The following is an 18,288-nucleotide window of genomic DNA, read 5'->3' as shown; positions in this document are numbered from 1 at the left end:
AGTCTGGTAGAAGAAGATACTTGACAAATAGAGAGATACATTATCTACTGATATCTTACCTAAGTGGTTACCAAAATGGAAAGCTTAGCTTTCTGAAGTGGAAATACACATGAATTTCAACTTTTATTTTAAGCAAATTCATGCACAACAGGACTTTTGACATCTCTCCAGTAAACAAATAAAGACCTCTTCATTCTCAAATGGAAATTCTGCTCGTTTACCATGAAGCCAAGGCACAGGATTTTGACTCAAGTGGGTCTATCAGGAGCTTGGTTCATTGTACCACAGGCAATACTGAAAAATATGAAGTAATCAATAAATTTTTACATTTTACCTAATGAAATGTTTCTATTTTCACAATTTTAAAAGTCGGTTGCTTCTGATATGGGTTGGAGGGAAGAGGAACATAAAATAAATTTTCCTCAGTCCAAGATATTTGAAAGGAGACTACACAGCTGCCAGTACCCCCTAATTACAGTATTTCATGGATATCCTTCTCCTCAGTCATCCCATATCTTACATTTATTTTCTGAGTGTCATTTTGAAAACAAAACTTCTTATCCTCACATTATCAAAACCGTAATTTATTACTTTCTTAGTGGCTTTATATTATAGCCTAATCCTGTCTCAGTGCCTGAAATCAAATCTCATCCATTTTCTTGAATAGTGGAATTTTCTGTAGATTTCATGATTTGTGAGGAAATACAATCAGGCTTGTAATTAACTTTCACTCTTTTCTCTACAGGTTATTCCAAAGGACTATAAAACTATGACTGCTCTGGCCAAGGCCATCTCCAAGAACGTGCTCTTTGCTCATCTTGATGACAATGAACGGAGGTATGAGGGGCTTTATGATTCAAGGGAATTCACAGCTTGGTGTGAGGACAAGAAATTAAATTAAATTTCATCTCAGGGTCCAGAACTGCTCTCACTGATGCATTTGAGTCACACTAGATGCACCCTCAACCATGCTCATGGTATTATGACAGAGGGTAAAATCACAAGGTAAAAAAGGACAAGAACAGGTTAGAGTGTATTCAGGTATATTTAATATTTTCAGAAGAGATGGGCCTGATAAACTTTATTCTAGATTACTTGATTAGTTAAAGCAATCTCAGAAGCATTTGTCATTACTTCTGAAACTCAGGCAAGACAGGTCAAGTGCTGAATAAGTGGGAAAGAAAAAGCTTAATGTCTGTAAAGAGATAAAAGGGAATGACAGGTAAATTATTTTGTTCTTGGAAAAACTGGAGCAAAAAAATCATGTATAAGCACCTGAAGGAGACCAAGGAGTTCAGTAACAGCCAATGTGACTTTTAAAGACTTGAAAATGCCTTTCCAGAACTGCTAGCAAGCTGTACAGTTGGGGGAGGCACAAAGGAGGCCAAACAGCTCAAGTTCCAGTAATGTTTTTGACATTAATGTTTATGATGGTTTAATAAAAAAAACAAAACAGGGAAATGTGTCTTTAGTGAAACCAGTATGGAGTCAGTGCAACACTGATGGAATTATACCAAATAGAGGTATCACTGGTCCATCGTTACAGTGGAAAGGTATATTGAAGGGGTTATTCTGCTTTTCACCAATATTGTCATTAGTAGCCTCAGTGGGACAGGCTATGAGTGTTGAATTTTTAGCTGACATGAAGATGGGAAGGGCTGCTAAAACACTGGGAGACAATTCAGCATTCAGAATTATGCTGACAGGTTGAAGGAATGTTCTAGTGAAAGCAGTATGGATTTACACTGAGCCAAGTGCAGAGCCTTAGGCAGAAAAAACACCTTTATGACTATAAGACAGTTTTGCAGTTTTGGTAGTTCCTTGAAAAACTATGTGGGACTTATTGTGACTCATGGTCTGAATAACAATCACTAATGTCAAGCTATTTTTTGAAAATACTAATGTTTTTCTGGGGTAACTGAACAGAACATGCAAGATAGTCCAGTGTTGGAGAGATTTCAGCTGGACCACAGTGTCCAGTTTGGGCACTGCACTTCAAGGAAAAGAGGAGGAAGTTCCTGGAGAAGTGCTGGGAATGATCACAGACCTAGATAACATCACTTCTGAGGGAAGAATGGGATTGCTTGGCCTGCAGAATAAGAGTTGGGGCAGAGGGATGCAATAATAGCTTATAATTGCATGCGAATATTGCTATGTGAGTGATAAATGGCTCTGTGGACCAGAGGGTAAAGAAAAACAATTTTAAAGTGCAGTGGGAGAGAGTCAAGTCAGATCCAAGAGGAAGTCTCTGGTTGCTTGGGTAGGTTGTGGAGTCTCCTCCACTTGAGGCCATGAGGACAGGTTAGACTGTGTCTGCCAGGAGGGACAAGATCAGCCCTGCCTTGCAGCAGATAAAGCTCAGTGAGCTCAGGAAATCCTCACCAACCCCACTTTTCCGTGCTTCCATGGTTAGAAAAGACAAAAACTTTCTCTACACTGGTGGCTTTAGTTCTGGCAGAACATCAGCAGCACAGTCCCTCAGTGGGGCTGCTCAAATTCTTGCAGTCAAAGCACATTCCAAGAGTGCAGATTTTGCTCCCTCTTGCAGATGTTTACACAGTTTAATTACTCTGCAGTCTTAATGATATCATAGTAACATGCAGATTTCTGGAGTAATTAGAAGACGATGAAGTTTGCACATTTCTTCTTTTTCACCCACAGAGGATAATTCTTGTACAGAACTGCTGTGAATCCTGATTATGCTGTCAGCATGCTGATGTGACAGGCACTGAAAGGATAGGTTTTAGGGCTGGAAAAAAGGACATTTCAGTAATTTGTTATCAAAAGAGGGTGAGAGACAAAATCTGAAGGACAGTGTAAGCTTTTTCTTACACTGTGCTGATTGCACATCATGATCCAGGTCTCTCCTATCTGTTCCCTGTGTCCCATTTTCCTCTGTCCTGTCATGGATATGTGGTAGGAGTGAAGAGACCTGCACAGGCTCCCATGTGTGTGCTGCAGGTGCATTGTGGACTCTGCTTTTGCAAACTATGGCTTGGCCAGGTGTATTCTGCCTCTGCTGAATAAGATTCAGAAGCTGCTGGGTTGTGCACTGGAGCATGGTCAGGTACAGAACATTTCCCTGCTCAGGGATGTGTCCAGAGGCCTGGTTTGAGCCTCATGATGAGCACAGCAGGCTATAGCTGACATCAGGAAAAAGAAACGGAGCTCACAGAGGATGCATATTCTGCTCTGCAGACAAGTTTGAAATGAAGGAATAAATTGACATCATGCTCTTACCCTTGTCTGGTTGCATTTGTCAAGTGTGGAGAAGTCAGCAAGTCAGAGCATACCATTGCCATCACTTCCAGTCTGCATCTTGTTAATGTAAATATGTAGTTCAGTGAAGTAAGTGGTAAATTACTTCATTTGGGCTCTTGGAATGGTGGAAAGCTGGGTAAGGTTATTTTGTTTTCTGTGCTGCAGTGGTGGTGTTTATTCACTTGTGTTTATTTCCTCAGTGCTTTCTACACTGAATATATTATCATTGTTTTATCTAAATTAATGTTTGACAAAAATGTAGGAGGTGTTCAGGTGGGGGAAGGATGGACTAGCAATTTCTCATTTACAATGGATGACTCTTACATTTTTTTCTTTCTTCAAAAAGATATTTGTGTTAGCCTGCTCTGACTTGTGTTGCACTTGCTGCTTGGCATCTGTGAAACTTAAACCCTTATTTATAAAGGCGGAGTGTAGCATATTATCTCTGTGTCAGATATTCCATATGAAGGGTTGGTTGCATGAGAAATCATGCTGAAGTTAAGGTAAACAAGTATCTTTTTGCACTGGTGTTGGAAATACTTTTCTTCAAGTCTTATTTTAGATCACATCTTTCCTTGTGCCATGCTTCAAATGGGGTTGCCATCTATGTCCTACACACACAGAGTCTCTGGTGTAAAATTATTCTGAAATGTGCAGTGAAAGGGAAATGTAACTGCAACAGGACCAAAAGCAGCAGAGCTAGTTATCAGCAACTTTTGCCAAGATGTTCAAGAGCTGCTAACATTGCAGAGAGCAGTGCAGCTCTGCAAGGTGACGTGGCAGCCCACTCTTTTCTCTTGGGACTTGGTTAAACTCTGGAGTGAGGTCCTGGATCTCTCAAAGCCAGTGGCAAAGTGCCTGCTCGAAAGAGGGAATGTGGTTTTAGCTGTGAGGAGCTGCTGTTCTTATTTGAATAACTGGGAATGCATGGTTTGTTTGGAGGGGAATTTCCTTGCTGATCTTATCCCTTCTGGTTCTAAGGCAACCTCACGCTTCAGACCCGCACTGAAGATGATTTAGGGTTTGCATCAACTTCCCCCCTTGTTTTGGCCAGTGCTGCTTGGGAATTTTGCATGTGGGTGAGGCTGGTGAGGCCAGTGCTGTGCCTCTGTCCTGCTGCTCTGCCTCTGCAGCCACGGAAGGATTTCTGTCCATGCACAGATAGAATTACACCCATAACTTGGCAGCGCTCTGTTTCCTCTCCCACTCCTGGGTATCCAGCAGATTAACATCCTCTAAGGCCTCCTAGTTGTGAAATGGTGTATAAAGTCAAAATTGGTGACAAGGGGCCAGTCCGAGTGACCTCTTTCTGACCTCTTCTGATTAATCTCTTCTAACCCAGCAGTGTAGCTATGAAGATTTTTCATTGTTCATCACGTAATGCTGGAATACAAGCACACCCACTTGGCTTTGCTGTGATGCTGAATAGCAAAGGGGAAGCAAGAGGAAGAAATTCTTCCATTTTCTACTGTGGATAAAAATAAAAAGTAACTTTTCATCATGTCATTGGCAGGGTGTTGTGTCTCTACTGCACAGGGGCAGCCACTGAGAGGGGGATAGTGGAGAAGGTCGGAGGTGAGCTGCTGTGGGAATGGAGGTTGGACCCAAAGTTGATAATTGCCAAGGAGGAGGAGGAAATAGAACTGAAATAACCAGAAGGGGAGAGAGCAGGGCTGAGAGCAGCAGGAGTGTCACTGCTGCTTCCAGGGTGTCACCAGTGCCAGTCTGCTCTGCTGAGCCACATCTGCCAGTCCCTGTGCAGAAGCTCTGTGGCTTCCTGACCACATAAAGAAGTGTAAAGGTTAAATGTTCACCATATCTGTGTGCAAATGCTATGTCAAACTCATTCATCAAGGAGTAAAGAGAGTAGATTAATATTTAGCTAATGTAATTTTTGGAAGCATTTGTTACTAATGTACAGGCAGCTGTAAGGCTTGAAACAGCTTTCAGAATATTTTTGTGTATTTTATTACTCACAATATTAATAAATTGGTTCCTTTGAACGGTATAGTGGTGTGAAACAGCTCTGAAAGCAAGAGGCACAAAATGGTATTTAATGATTTTACTAAAACATTGAGATCTTTTGAAGACAACAAAAAAGTACCAAGAAATGAGCTTGAAGACTCTGTATTTATTTCAGCAGTATACAGTGTTGTATTTACTCTTGTGTGTTCCCTGCATGGCAAAGGTGGGAGGATAAAGATCATTTTTTAATACCTGTGATTGTTGGGACAAAGATCTACAGATGAACACTGGCACTTTGCAGACCAGGTTCCTTCCCCTACTTACCATTTTGGATTATTTTCATCTCTCCCCAGTTGCTCCATGTCTTGCTAGTTTCTTTAATTTTTTCACAGCAATGGGATATTTTTTAATTCTATTTAGCACCACTGTAATCAGTGTTTCCTTTCCTGCAAAAGTGCTACTTTGGCCATGAATCTTCACCATGTATTTATGCTGCTGGTCACCTCTCCCCTAATATTTTTAGGTTTTGTGTCTTTACTTTCAGTATATCTATTTTCTCAGACCATTTCTTCAATTTCTAATCATTTTACATCCTAAAGTTTTTTTGAAGTGCTTGCAGCAAGATATTGTCTACAAATTCAGAAAACACACTTTTCATCTGGGTCACTAATGACTTGGGGGTTCTTTCAATACAGGCATAATTTATCATGAGAAAAGTGGCCTTCCATAGCTAACAAGTGAATTTTTGTGGTTCTCCTCTTGTTCTCATATTGAAATCTTCTTGAAACTTCTGGTGATTAGTGAATTTCAAGGACATTATTATTGCCATCAGCTTTATTCACTTCTGCATAATACCATGTTTATTAAAGCACTGGCTGCAGGCCAGCTGGAAAGCCTCATGCATGTGGAAGAAACCTAAGATGGCACCATTCAGGAGCAAGGTATTTTAGAAACAGAATGCCACAGCTATGACATATTCATAACACATCCTGTGTGTGCCTTGCTTGTAACTTAAGTCTTTTGTCAAAAAAACAAACACAGACTTAGCTTCTTCCTGTGCTTCATATATGCCTATAGTATGCAGAACAGTGCAAGAGAAATTCCACCTTAGGTAAAAAACTCAGGGTATGGTTCCACCATTGATTTAAGCTGAATTGTGAGCTGGTACCAAAGGATGAAGTAAGAGTGAGTGCCAGACCTTTGGTTGCATGTTTCTCTTGCTCTCATGGCCAGGTGAGCCAGAGCAGCTCTCTGAAAATCCTCCCCTGCAGGGTTACTTTCAGTCAGAGAAGGTCCTTCCTTTCACCCTGTGCCTGGCTGCCAGAATGCTTTGGCAAGGGGAAGGATGGAGTGGGCAGGGCAGGATCTCCCCTTATGGCCACAGCAGGGGCCCAAATCAAAGTAAGAGCTGGCAAAACTGCACCTTAATTTCCATACTAGTCACTGGACAAGGCTAAGGAAGGAAATAGATGTGTGGTTACCTCTTAAATAAACCTTGCCAAGAATGTCCAAGATCTTGAGCTAAACCACTGGGAAGATGAGAGATGAAAAGAAAGAATCAGAGAGAGAGAAATTGCACAACAAGGCATGGCACTGGGGGCTGAAGGGCTTTGTTGATCCATAACGTGGCTTCCTTGAGTTACATTAGGAGTTTTTGGTGACCAGAGTTGGATGGGATCCTTCACCCTCCGTTTTGGGGGTAGCAGAAGAGAGAGGAGATGCAGCATGACCCCAGTGTGGTGCAGATGCATCCCATGAGGGTTTGTAAAGGTGTGAATGCCCCACCTGTGCTGGAAATTCAGGCCAGTGGTGGCCTGAGGACAGAGGAGGTGTGACTATGCAAGAAATATTATGCATGTGTAACAGGTCTGGTACTGAAGAAACTGGTGCAAATCTCCTCAATGTGTGGGAGATTTTTTCCTGGTCATCAGTGGTACTGGATGATTAACCTGTCCTGTGAATTCTAGTTGTAAACAACCCAAAGGAGGAAACTCAGATTTACCACGGCACGTTAAACCAATCTTTTCTTCTTTGGGTAACACCAAGCTATTTTCCAGGTAAACTCCTTGCAATCCAGCTTTTCTTGGTGCCTTTTGTGCCTTGTTTATGGCCTTGATTCCTCATGGTGTTTAAAAGTGTGCTCTTTAACTGTGAGTTGTTCCATTGGCTGGCTGTAGATGTCAAAGGAACTCTTCATGTAGTTAAATGGAAGCACACTCAGTCTTGCTGAATTGGAGCTTGCCAATGAGGAATACTACTTAAACTAGAAAAAATTACAGATTTTGGAGACAAGAATCATCTGGCAGCAGAGATGGAAATGAAACCAGGTAGAGCTGCCCAGCCATTTGGAAAATAAATGATCCAATTCTCCATTGAAGGATTAGCTGTGAATTTAGCACTGACTTTATTTTCCAGTACATCCATCTCATTTGTCCAAGAATTATTGTCTTTAATTACCATTGTGGTGCCTGCAGGCAGCAGTCTTTAAATTAGTTATGCAAAGTTGTGCTCTCAGCAGTCACCCAGAGATTGTATCTGCTTTGGTATCAATCCCCTTACAACAGCCTGACAGCATCAGCAGACTGTACTTTTTGTGATGTCAGGATTTGGCCTGGTAGGTAAGCTACTCTCTTAAACAAAACTAAAAGCACACACATTTGGTATTTATGGATATTTTTATCTCAAGAAACAAATACTGTCAGTTTGTGGCTTTTTAGGGGTTGTGATTCACCCTCAGTGTTTTGTTAGACAGTTTATATTCTTCATCACAAATACTGGTGGCGCCATGCCTAATGGGGGTTATTTTTAATTCTGCATAAAGCACTGGTTTACATATGGGCAGTATGTCACTCATTCTGAAAAACAGAGCTAAAGAAGAGAAGTTATTTACATAAATCCTTTTTAGATCTAGAAAAAATAGCCTGAGGCAAATAGTATTCATGCATGATCGTGAAACAATCTTGAGTCTAAACTTATCTTTCTATATATAAAACAGAAAAATTATGCCTGCTGCTGAATTTAACGGGCCTTGTAAAATTTTTCTACCACTGCAGTATACACGACTGTGCCTTTGTGTGCTTCTTTACACAACAATTAGCTGGCAGTGGCTCTGCAAATACATTACTCAATGCTAAGGCTTTCCAGAATTAAACACAAAGGTTAAATAAAAGAGCATCCACTCTTCTCAGCAAATCTTTGTCTTCTGCATCAGAGCAGCTGGAAGCAGAGATTTGTCTTTGTGCAGGTACGAACAAGGGTTTATTTCAACTTTAAAATGCTGCTTCCTTCCTTTCACCCCCAGGAGGGTTGCAGGTAACCTGTCACCAGTTACTCCTGCTCTCATGAGTCTTCACGAGGTGATGATTCTGCAACCTGTGAAAGCCTGGTGCCTTCACCTGGGATGTGACTGGTACTGGAGGATCAACTCTGCCATTCAGTTGCTTTGTTATGCATTTAGAGGAGGATGTTCAAAGAGCTTAAAGGAACTGGATATTCCCACTGATTGATATGTAGTGAGAAGTGAATGTTTAACTCCTCTAAGGTTCTCTTGAAAATCCCCACCTTACATTCTGAATGGTTAGACCTGTGCACTTCCATGATGAGGTGACATCTGCTTAGCAACACCGTGTTTGGAAAGGCAGGAACTGCCCTTCAAATGACAAAATATCCTATAATACTACAAGATTTAGTAGTGGGATTTTTCTTCTGTATAGAAGGAGAGAATTCAACTCAACAACCAGATGAAATTTCTCTGTCATTCCGGTGCACTTAATGGGAATACCAAGTGTAAGTTATTTGACTGTTAGGCTGCTAACTCTCTTTTAATGAAAAAAAAGCCCTGACAAACCCAAACAATGATTTAGTTCTTGTTTTACAAGTTCCTTACTAAAGACTTTGACCTGAAGTACATCGCGTCTTGTGAGGTAACAGCTGGTCCATCATTGTCTTCGGAAAGAAGTAACAGTTGCTAAGATTTCCAGAAACAAAGATGGTCTTTGAATCAACTGGAACAGCTGTAAGAGACTGACACACCATGCACTGTCAGCTGCTAAATTCAGATATTCAGACTGCCTGAAACAGGATACTTTAACCCTTAGGCACCACCAGATTCCTTTTCTCTCTTTTTTTATTTTTATAAAAAAAGCAGAAAAAGAAATTGTGTTTTCATTCTGCCTTTTGCTTTCAGAAATTAAAAACAAAGCGAAGTCCACCAAACTATCACTTTCTTTGTAGGGAGGTTGTCTTTTTTGTATTTATTCAAGTTCTGATTTATAAATCATCCAAAGACATGCTTGTTGACAGCTGAAATTTGCATTAGAAAAGTATAATGTGCTTCTCTGTGTGGTGCATTAAAATGAATATATAAAAGTGCATATCCAAAAAACAGCATCAGATGCTATTTTAAGCTACTTAGCATCTTCCAAGTTTTATATGTGGAGACTATATTTAGTTAATTGAAGCAGAATGAAGGTGAATTTATCATGTCTGTGAGGGAAAGGTAAATGATAGCAACCACCTCTTTAAAAGACACATGTTAGATCCATGTGAGATCCAAAAGCTGGTGGCTGAAGTTGGGCACATACAGACTGGAAAAGTTTAGTCTCCTTTTTAGAGCAATCAGGGAACTGATCCATAATTTAAATTAGCTTGGGATGTGGCAGATTTTTCCATTGCTTGAAACCTTCAGATCAAACTTGGCTCTCTGCTCTTGCTGGTCCTTGCAGTACATTCTCAAGTGCTCCAGAATATCGTGAGGATTTTTTTTTTTTTTTTTTTTCAAAGATGGCAAAATGTGATTATACGAAAATTTATTTCACTTAAAGAAGAGTCAGCAGCCATCTCTTACTAACAAAACCCTTGTATGACATTGGTCCTCCTGAAAGCCAAGCTCTTACAGCTTGGAGCCCGGTGATTTTTGGATGTCTGAAACAGGCACACACTGGGACTCTGGCTGGGCTATTGTTTCAGCCCAGTTACAAAGGATGGGGTTTTATTTAGGAGCCTCTGAGGCTCTGTAGCTGCTGTTAGATGGTGTCAGGGAAGCTGAGCACAGCATGGCTCCTCTTGTTGCTGATGGAGAGGATGGAGCATCCAGCAGAGGTGCCCAGGGCTCCACTGGTGAGGAGCTCTGCTGCCCAGACCAGGGGTCCAGTGCTCAGCACTGAACACTTTTTTCTTGCCCAAACTGGCAAGAAGCTTCTTCCTAAGCCATTTTCTTCAGTATTTCCCAGCTTGGCTTCTTCCAAAAACTCTTCCTGATCACATCTCACCTATTACCGTGTGTGTCCTGCACTCCCAAGTCCTGGTTCTGCACCATCTGAGTGACTAAAAGATTGGCAATTATCATCACTGCTTGCAGGATCAAGCTTAGTTTATTCTGTTTGTGGATACAACCATGTGAAAAAAGTAGATGTGCACCATGACCCCAGAGGATCTGAAATTTAGAAACTTTGCTCCTGTGAGTGAATGTCCTAGAATAAAGGCTGAGACATGAACTGAATAATTTTCTAGATATGATAATTGAGGTAAGTAGAATAAACTTCTCAGTCTAGAGCTTTAATTCTAATCAGTAGGAAAACACTTGATAGTCTGTTACATATTTACAGTTACTACAAGATCCACATAAAGGCTAGACCTGCTGACATCCCTCTCTGAATTTGCAATGAAAGACCAAGTCTGCTGTCATTAAGCCAAATTCCAGCTCTGTTTTCCACATCTGTATTTTTCCTGTCTGATAATCTGAGACCTATTTGTCATGAAAGTCAGGGAGAAACAAGAGAAACAAAACAACAGATTTATGTATATTCTGAATTTAATTTCTTCTTATATAATTCATTGTTGAAAAGATTTTTAATGAGACTTTGCTGCTACCTTTGGATTGCTTGCTCTTCTTTTCCCTAACAGAGGCACATCATTATTGTATGAGGTGAATGGGAATTACTTCTCAGTATCCAGAAATAGACTTTGGCCTTTTGACATCCTAATAATTCCCAGAACAGCCAACTGAACCTTCACCATGATAGACTGCATTTGCTATATTAAAATATTGTAGCAGTGCCCTGATTTCAAGTCCTGACAGTTTAATCACTGCAGTTGACCCATGTTTCTCATACAGCTGCTTTCTGCAATGTGGTTACAACATCCATGCAGATTTTCCTTTGCTTTTAGAAACCTGGTTTAAAATAGTGAACTTGTTTCGTCCAAGTTTACCTACTGTTCTTTAATGCTATGAAATGTGTCATATTTCTTCTCTTATTTATTAAATCCTGTGCTTTGACTGGAACTTATTTCCAAGAATATTAAATTATTGTTCTATTATTAGAGCACAGGGTTTGATTCCTTGACAGGTTGACAAGAGCTCTGGAACACTTTGCAGGAGCAACCCTTCCTAATCAAAACTGTCCTCAGCAGCATCAGTCAGTTTACCCTGGTACCAAAATACATTTGAAATGAAGCTGCTCAGTTGCTCCAGCAGCGTGTTGTGGAATCTGGGACTTGGTGCTCTCTTTTTTCACAGTCACCCCTCCCTCTACAATGACAGTCACACCCAGAGCAGCAGCTTCCAGCACTCTGCAGTGCCTGATCCCTTGCTCACACGTCCTGATTGAGCTGCTCAGACATTCCAACATCTCTCAGGCTTCTTGGCCATCGTGTACCACACTGTTATAGGCTCCTGGGCATGTGTCTCCTGCCATTTGCTAGTAATTAGCTAGATTGCATTTAGACTACAAAGACAATAAACCTACTAATTTGGTGCACCTTGGAATCTTCCTTGTACTGCAGGGTTATTTTTCTCAGCCTTCTGAGTGCTTGCATTTACTGTGCTCTTTGGATCCTTGGCATCCTTCCTCTTCTGGTTTAGGATTTTAACCAAGCACTCAAGATCACTTTACATGCTCAGTTTGGCTGTTTTTAATTACCTGAGCTATGTGTCATTATGTCAGAAGATTTAGATTTCTTTTGCTGCAGTTTGCTGTGAAAACAGTTACCTTACAAATACAGTTATTTTGTCTGTGAACTATGTGCTTTTAGAATAGTTTCATTTCCAAAGGTTGCTTTTAGGGAAAACAAGGTGAAATGAAGTGGGAACAATGGAGATTCTGCAAACAATTCTAATAGGTAATTCCTTTCTTCCTTCCACGACTTAGTGTTAGAAATCAGATTAGAGCACCAGAGATACAGGAAAAAAGAGAAAATACAGAGTGATGTTGTATCCAGACTCCAGAAGCGTGTTCTGAAAGCCCACAGGTGAGCTGATGAACAATTCACGTAAAGGTTACATAGAGCTTTTTTCTGATAGGTTTCTCCACATTTCTTGTTTATCAATTTTATTGGTTTGGTTGCTTTGTCCTGGTGCCGTAGTGACACCCTCTGGCAATGGCAGGATAGTTTCATTGCCCTTGGGGAGCTCTTCAGCAGCAATCAGGGAGCAGCCTCATGGGACAGGCATTGCTGTGCCCTGGCCTTCCTTCCCTCAGAGCTGGTTTGGCTCAAGATTAAAATTCACACGAAGTAAAATTAAAGTTAGCGTTGTACATGATGGCTGATTGATACAAAATTCAAGTACCACTTAATAAATAGCGTTGGACATTTTGTTCTGGTGAGTTGGACTTTTCTTCTGGTGAGCAGCTTGAAAAGTTTCCCTTTGTACTTAAATTAATTTGTTTACATCAATCCTAAAGCACTCTTCTCTTCAGGAGCACAGGCTCTGAGCAAAGCCTTCCCAATGCTCTGGCTGTGGTGTGGCTCTCACAAGAGCTGAGAACACCCACTGATCCCTTCTACTGGGAAATAACACACATCTTTAAAGATGGAAAGGCTACTGGGAGTTGTCTACCCACTGTTAATTTTTTATATTGCATTGGCAATGCTTTTATTTGTGCCGTCTTAAATGATGGGTCACAAAATGCAAACTTCCTGCAGTTGACATTTTTCCAGGCAGTAAAAAGAAAAACCAGTGAGCTTTTGAGGCAGTTGGAGCAGCAAAGTGGGGCAGAAGAGGCTTGGAGAAAGTCATTAAGGTACCTAGGTTCTATTAAAATCAAGGTAGATTGGAAAATACTTAATGTTTTTTGTCATATCTAGGTCTGTGTCTCGTTTTGATAAGCAACCTTGTGCATGCATGTGGAGCAAGCTTGGAATACAGAATTATGAGTTGGGGCAAAGCAGCTGCCTGGCTGTGCTTCTCAGCAGCCTGAACTAGCCCAGATACAGAAGTTTGTGCTGCTGGGCTCCAGCAAATTTAAAGATTTTAGGGAGACCTCCACGGCTAAACGAGGAGTGGAGGTTCTGAGATGAAAACTTTTGGTTGCTCTGTGCCACAGGGACTTGTCCTGACCTGCTTGGGATGAGCCCTCTCCAGTGCCATGGCAGCATCTGAGCTGTCCTGGATGGATTCTGGGCACTCTGGGTTGGCACACAGGCACTTCTCAGCATCGGATGAAACGTGAAGGTCTGGCTCAGCTTCTGAGAGCAGCCGTGGTTGTCTCTGCCACCTGGGGTCACTGTGATCAAGGTTATTAAAAACGAGAGGTATGAAGTAACAAAGGAAATAGAAGCAGTAAAAAACATGCTTCCCAACCCTAACCCCTGGAGGCTAAAATTGAGATTACCACAAGTATACAAATTAGTTGAAATTTTTATTGTGTGTGAAAAAACGAAGCTCTATACTTCAGTGTGTAAACAACTCTAGCAGGTCAGGGAATTGTATAAAGCAAGACATGGACTATCACAAGAAAAGTGCTGCCTCTTGTACACTTTTCTTATTGCGTTTTATCTCTTGTACCTGTTGGCTCCTACAGTGTGTTACAACTGACTTTGGAGGTCCTTGGAGCTGTGTAGTTTTATGGCTGAGAAACATTCTGTGGTCCTGATGTTGTTCAGGTTTAATCCTGGAACTGCTTCAAAATCTTGGTGGCTGTTCCTGTTATTTACACATGTGAGATTATAGGGGAGCCTAATAGATATTTTAAATCTGTACCTATCTTACAGAATTTCTCAAGTGTGCTATTAGTGAAACCTTTGTCTCAGCTAACCCCTCATGATATATTATGTCCCAGCAGTCCTTCTTAAAAGCACTTTGGCTAAATTTTCAAGCTGGCTAGGCTTAAAGTTGTCAAAGTAGGCATTTATGTAAAGACTCCCCCAAATGCTGTAGGGACATAAATCTTCCTGTGGAAGTGCTGCCTTGTGAGAGAGGAAGGGCTGTTTGTGCACTGGCAAAAGAGGAAAACCCAGATGATGCAAATTCAACTCCCAAGGCCATCTCTTGCCAGAGCATCCCTGCAGCTCTCTGAGCTGTTTCTAACACAGCTGCAGAATTGCTGCCTAGTGCTCTGAAAGCCTAAACTAAAGCAGTAAGACATAGAAACCCTTTTTACACTCTCTTCTATTCACAAATCCTTTTATAAATGCCTGTAAGTGCCCAGAGAACAGAATTCAACTGCTGCACCTGCAGTGGGTGGCCACCACTGGAGCTGAAAGAGTTAATGCCCATCTGTGGAGTGCACCTTTTAGCTAAATATTGCTGGAACTTCCAGACAATGGGGCTGTGCAGGACATTGCATGGAATTCAGTCTGTTCTGTAGCAGGAAAAATCGGTAAATCGGTTTTTTTAGCCTTTTTTTGTCCTTACTAAATGAAAAGTATATCATAGAATCAAAGAATGGTTTAGGTTGGAATGGGCCTTAAATATAATTTTGTTCCAACCCCTTGCCACAGGCAGGGACACCCAGTTTGCTCCAAGCTCCATCCAACCTGGCCTTGGACACTTCCAGGGATGGGGCAGCCTCAGCTTCTCTGGGCACTCTGTGCCAGTACTTCAAAACCCTCATAGAAAAGAATTCCTGTATAATTTCCTTATAATGTGTGTAATTTTCTTAATGCTTTTGTTGACATATCTGTGCATTTGATTAGATAAGAAGTACTTCAGTTACAGGTATAGTTGAAGGAGAATAGGGTGGAAAAACAGTAGTAGTGTTCATAGTAGTGCTCCTCCACAGCTCTTTGCAGGTGGAAAACATCCATGCCATGCAACACTGGAGGATTGTATAGCCAAACTGCTTTACTCCTGTGCCTTTTCAAAAGAACTTTGCATCACTGGCACTACCTCTAAATAAAACTACTTAGCATCTTTTGTAGTTGCATGATATTCAAAGCATCTCTCAGAACCACATTTTAGTGCTATTATAATCAGCGTTCTTTGGAGTAATTAATTATGTATCCCATCACGAGGTCAGAATCAGAACATTATGTTTTCATCTCTTATAGTGAGATAGCTCCTCATACAGGCTACCATGCTGCTGTACACATAATTAGTGCTATATGAAGAATATAAATTAACATGTTAGTTTCGATGGGAATGTTGATGAGGTTGGAAAGGCGTCATTAATACGCTCCATAGTGCAAAATAATACTTCTGATTTTAGCTTCCTTTGCTTTTCCTTTCAACGAGTTAAGCTAAAAATACTGCACAGCTGCTTTCCCTTTACACATGTGGCAATGTGTGGAATGTGAAGTAAGGAGGAGAACTGCAAGGCTTTGGGTGAGAAAACATGAGGTTCAGTGCTGAGGCACCGGGCTGTGCCTCGACAGGGAGCAAAGGAGGGCTCGGGGCACCGCTGTGGCTGCAGGGATGGATGGGCTGCTCCCCCTGGCCTGCAGCACTCTGGACTGAACACAGAGCAGGGTGGGCTCTGTCCTGGCTGGTTGGGGTCCAGATAAATTCTGACTCCTTGTGAAGATGCCACTGCACCTCCTTGTCTAAGGCCTGAGTGGCTCTAGGCACTGCAGAACTGGAGCAGTTCCTCCGATGCACGTGGCCAGTCCATAGTTCATGGGTCAGGCAGCAGATTCAGGCAGAGGCAGAAGATCCTTATGGATGCAAATCAATCCTTATGATATCTTATCAATACAATGACATCTAACTGTGTCAGCTCTCAGGGCAAAGGAGAATCCAGCTGTAGGATCTGATCTGCAGCTTTATAGCAACTCTATGCACCAGAGAAGTAGAAAGGATGAATGGCAGTGAAAAGCAAACCATGGAAAGCTTTGTGAAGTATATTTATTTTAATATTAGTTGGCTCTTAAAAGGTGCTCTTTGACTGTTTTGCTCTGTGCTTTTTATTAAGAAGGATAAGCAACTATTATCTGTGTTGAACACATTTTGGATATCCTTTGCTATTGTGGCTGATGAATAAAATTACAAAGTGAGTATCTGATCCCAAAAGTTATCTCTGCAAAAAACTTTTATAAACTGGAGGAGCTCGGTGGATGTCAGTGGGAGCTGCTACAGGAAGGAGGATTAATCAATATTAAATAAGTGGCCAAAGTAAAGCAGCTGTTGACAGGGAGCAAAACAACAGAAAATATTGGTAGGAAAGAACTAAATTGTGCTATTAGATGGCTCTTTTGTGGAACTAAATCAGAAAATTGCTGATTAGTTTTTACAAATTCTTGGAGTTGTTTAAGCTTGGCTGCCTTTCATTGTTACTAGAAGTTTCACATAAAGTCAAGTAGATTTCTAATGTGATTGAATTAATGTTTTCCCATTACTGGAGTCTTCTTTTTCCTTCCCTTATTTTTATTGATTTAAAATGCAGGAGTATAATACTGCATCAATGCAACCTTGAATAGATTGCAAGAGTATAACTTTAAACCCAGAAATTTTCCTAATGGATATTTTTGAAAATTTCCATCTTTCCTTTTAGTTTTCTTGATGTTTTTTAGTTCATTGCTCTCAGATCCAGCCTCTTGGTAGTGACCCAGCTTTCCAGTTACAGAGGCATGAAAAATCAGCATAATTAAAAATCATATATTAAAGCAAATTTTATAACAGTTTCCTTTTCTGAAATGCAAATGGGAGATAAGTGAAGACTCACCCGCGCTTCCTCTGTGTGTTGGTTGAAAAAAGTCCATCCACTGCACTTGGAGACGTGGTGCTGGTGGTATATTAGAGTTATTTTTATTGAAAACTCAGAGTTTAACTCAGACAATGCTCTCAGTTCCTGACTCACCATGCCGGTTATAATTTCTGGTTAACTTTTATTCTCTTCCTATCTCTATTCCCATGGAATTCACAGTGATGCCACTCTGCTTTTTTCTCTTAAATCCGTTGGGTTTACATTCTGGTAATTTTCCACTTTTCTTCTCCTCCCGGCCCTCTGCGCATTGCCTCACAGCTCTCTTCCACTTCGCAATTTTTGATTTATTTCTGGCATCTGTTCAATTTCAGAAAAAAAAAAATTCTAGTCCCTGAGTCTTGAAAGGAAATATAAATTCCATTTTTATCAACATTCGTCAATTAAAATCCAATACTGCAAAGCCTGTTTATAAATAACTTGACTATTCCAAATTTATGTTGATAATATCTCACACCATTCATGCCATATATATAACACTTTCATAAGGCAGATGAGGAGAGGTGTTTCTGTGAGACTATATAAATTTACAAGTACAGAAATAAAATCCATTGACTACACCTCAGTGTCACACTTGCTGTGTGTACGTTCACACTCACACACTTGTGCATCTAAGTTGCTTTGAAAGATGAAGTTGTATGAGATTATCTGGTAAGATAAAAAACTGAAAGCTGATCTCCTGAGTTTTGGTTAAGGGCCAAATTCTGGAAAATGATTTGAGTTCTGATTCAGGCAAAATCCCCTGAATATGTTTTTCTGGCAATATTTTTGAGAACAGCTGATCTTTTCACATTTTTTCCGTTTGGGTTAGAAATCTTAAGAGAGTAACCAAGATGCCACTGAAATACTGATGTTTGCTCACTGGAAGGAAAGTGCAGCCCATATACATGGAGCCATAATTCTGGCATTTTTCTCTGGTGTGTTTCAAAGCTCTAGATGATAGATAATGACATTAAGGAGAGTGAGTTGAAGTTAATTGCAAAGCATTGCTTATTAGGTTTGAAAGAGATATAATCACAGGGCATTGTAATTCCTTAAGACACTGATTAATATAACAGCTACAGAGAAAAAACTGGCAGGGAATACGTTTCTAGGGAGTTTGCAGGATTGCTGGTTTATGCATTTTCTTTTACAGCCTACACAG

General features: G+C 40.7%; 1 protein-coding gene across 4 annotated transcripts in view; it reads left to right on the top strand.

The window, feature by feature from the left end:
* Positions 1–18,288, top strand: part of PRKAR1B (protein kinase cAMP-dependent type I regulatory subunit beta) — a 93,661-nt gene that overhangs the window by 15,558 nt on the left and 59,815 nt on the right. For all 4 annotated transcript variants that reach the window (XM_021539728.3, XM_021539727.3, XM_021539729.3 and 1 more), the window contains exon 4: positions 746–837. In XM_021539728.3, the coding sequence (XP_021395403.1) occupies positions 746–837 (92 nt within the window). The remainder of the gene's footprint in view (positions 1–745; positions 838–18,288) is intronic.

This window comes from Lonchura striata, chromosome 16, assembly GCF_046129695.1.
Source record: "Lonchura striata isolate bLonStr1 chromosome 16, bLonStr1.mat, whole genome shotgun sequence".
NCBI lineage: Eukaryota > Metazoa > Chordata > Aves > Passeriformes > Estrildidae > Lonchura > Lonchura striata.
Note: the sequence above shows the minus strand (reverse complement) of the source record. Positions and strands in the feature narration are given on the sequence as shown.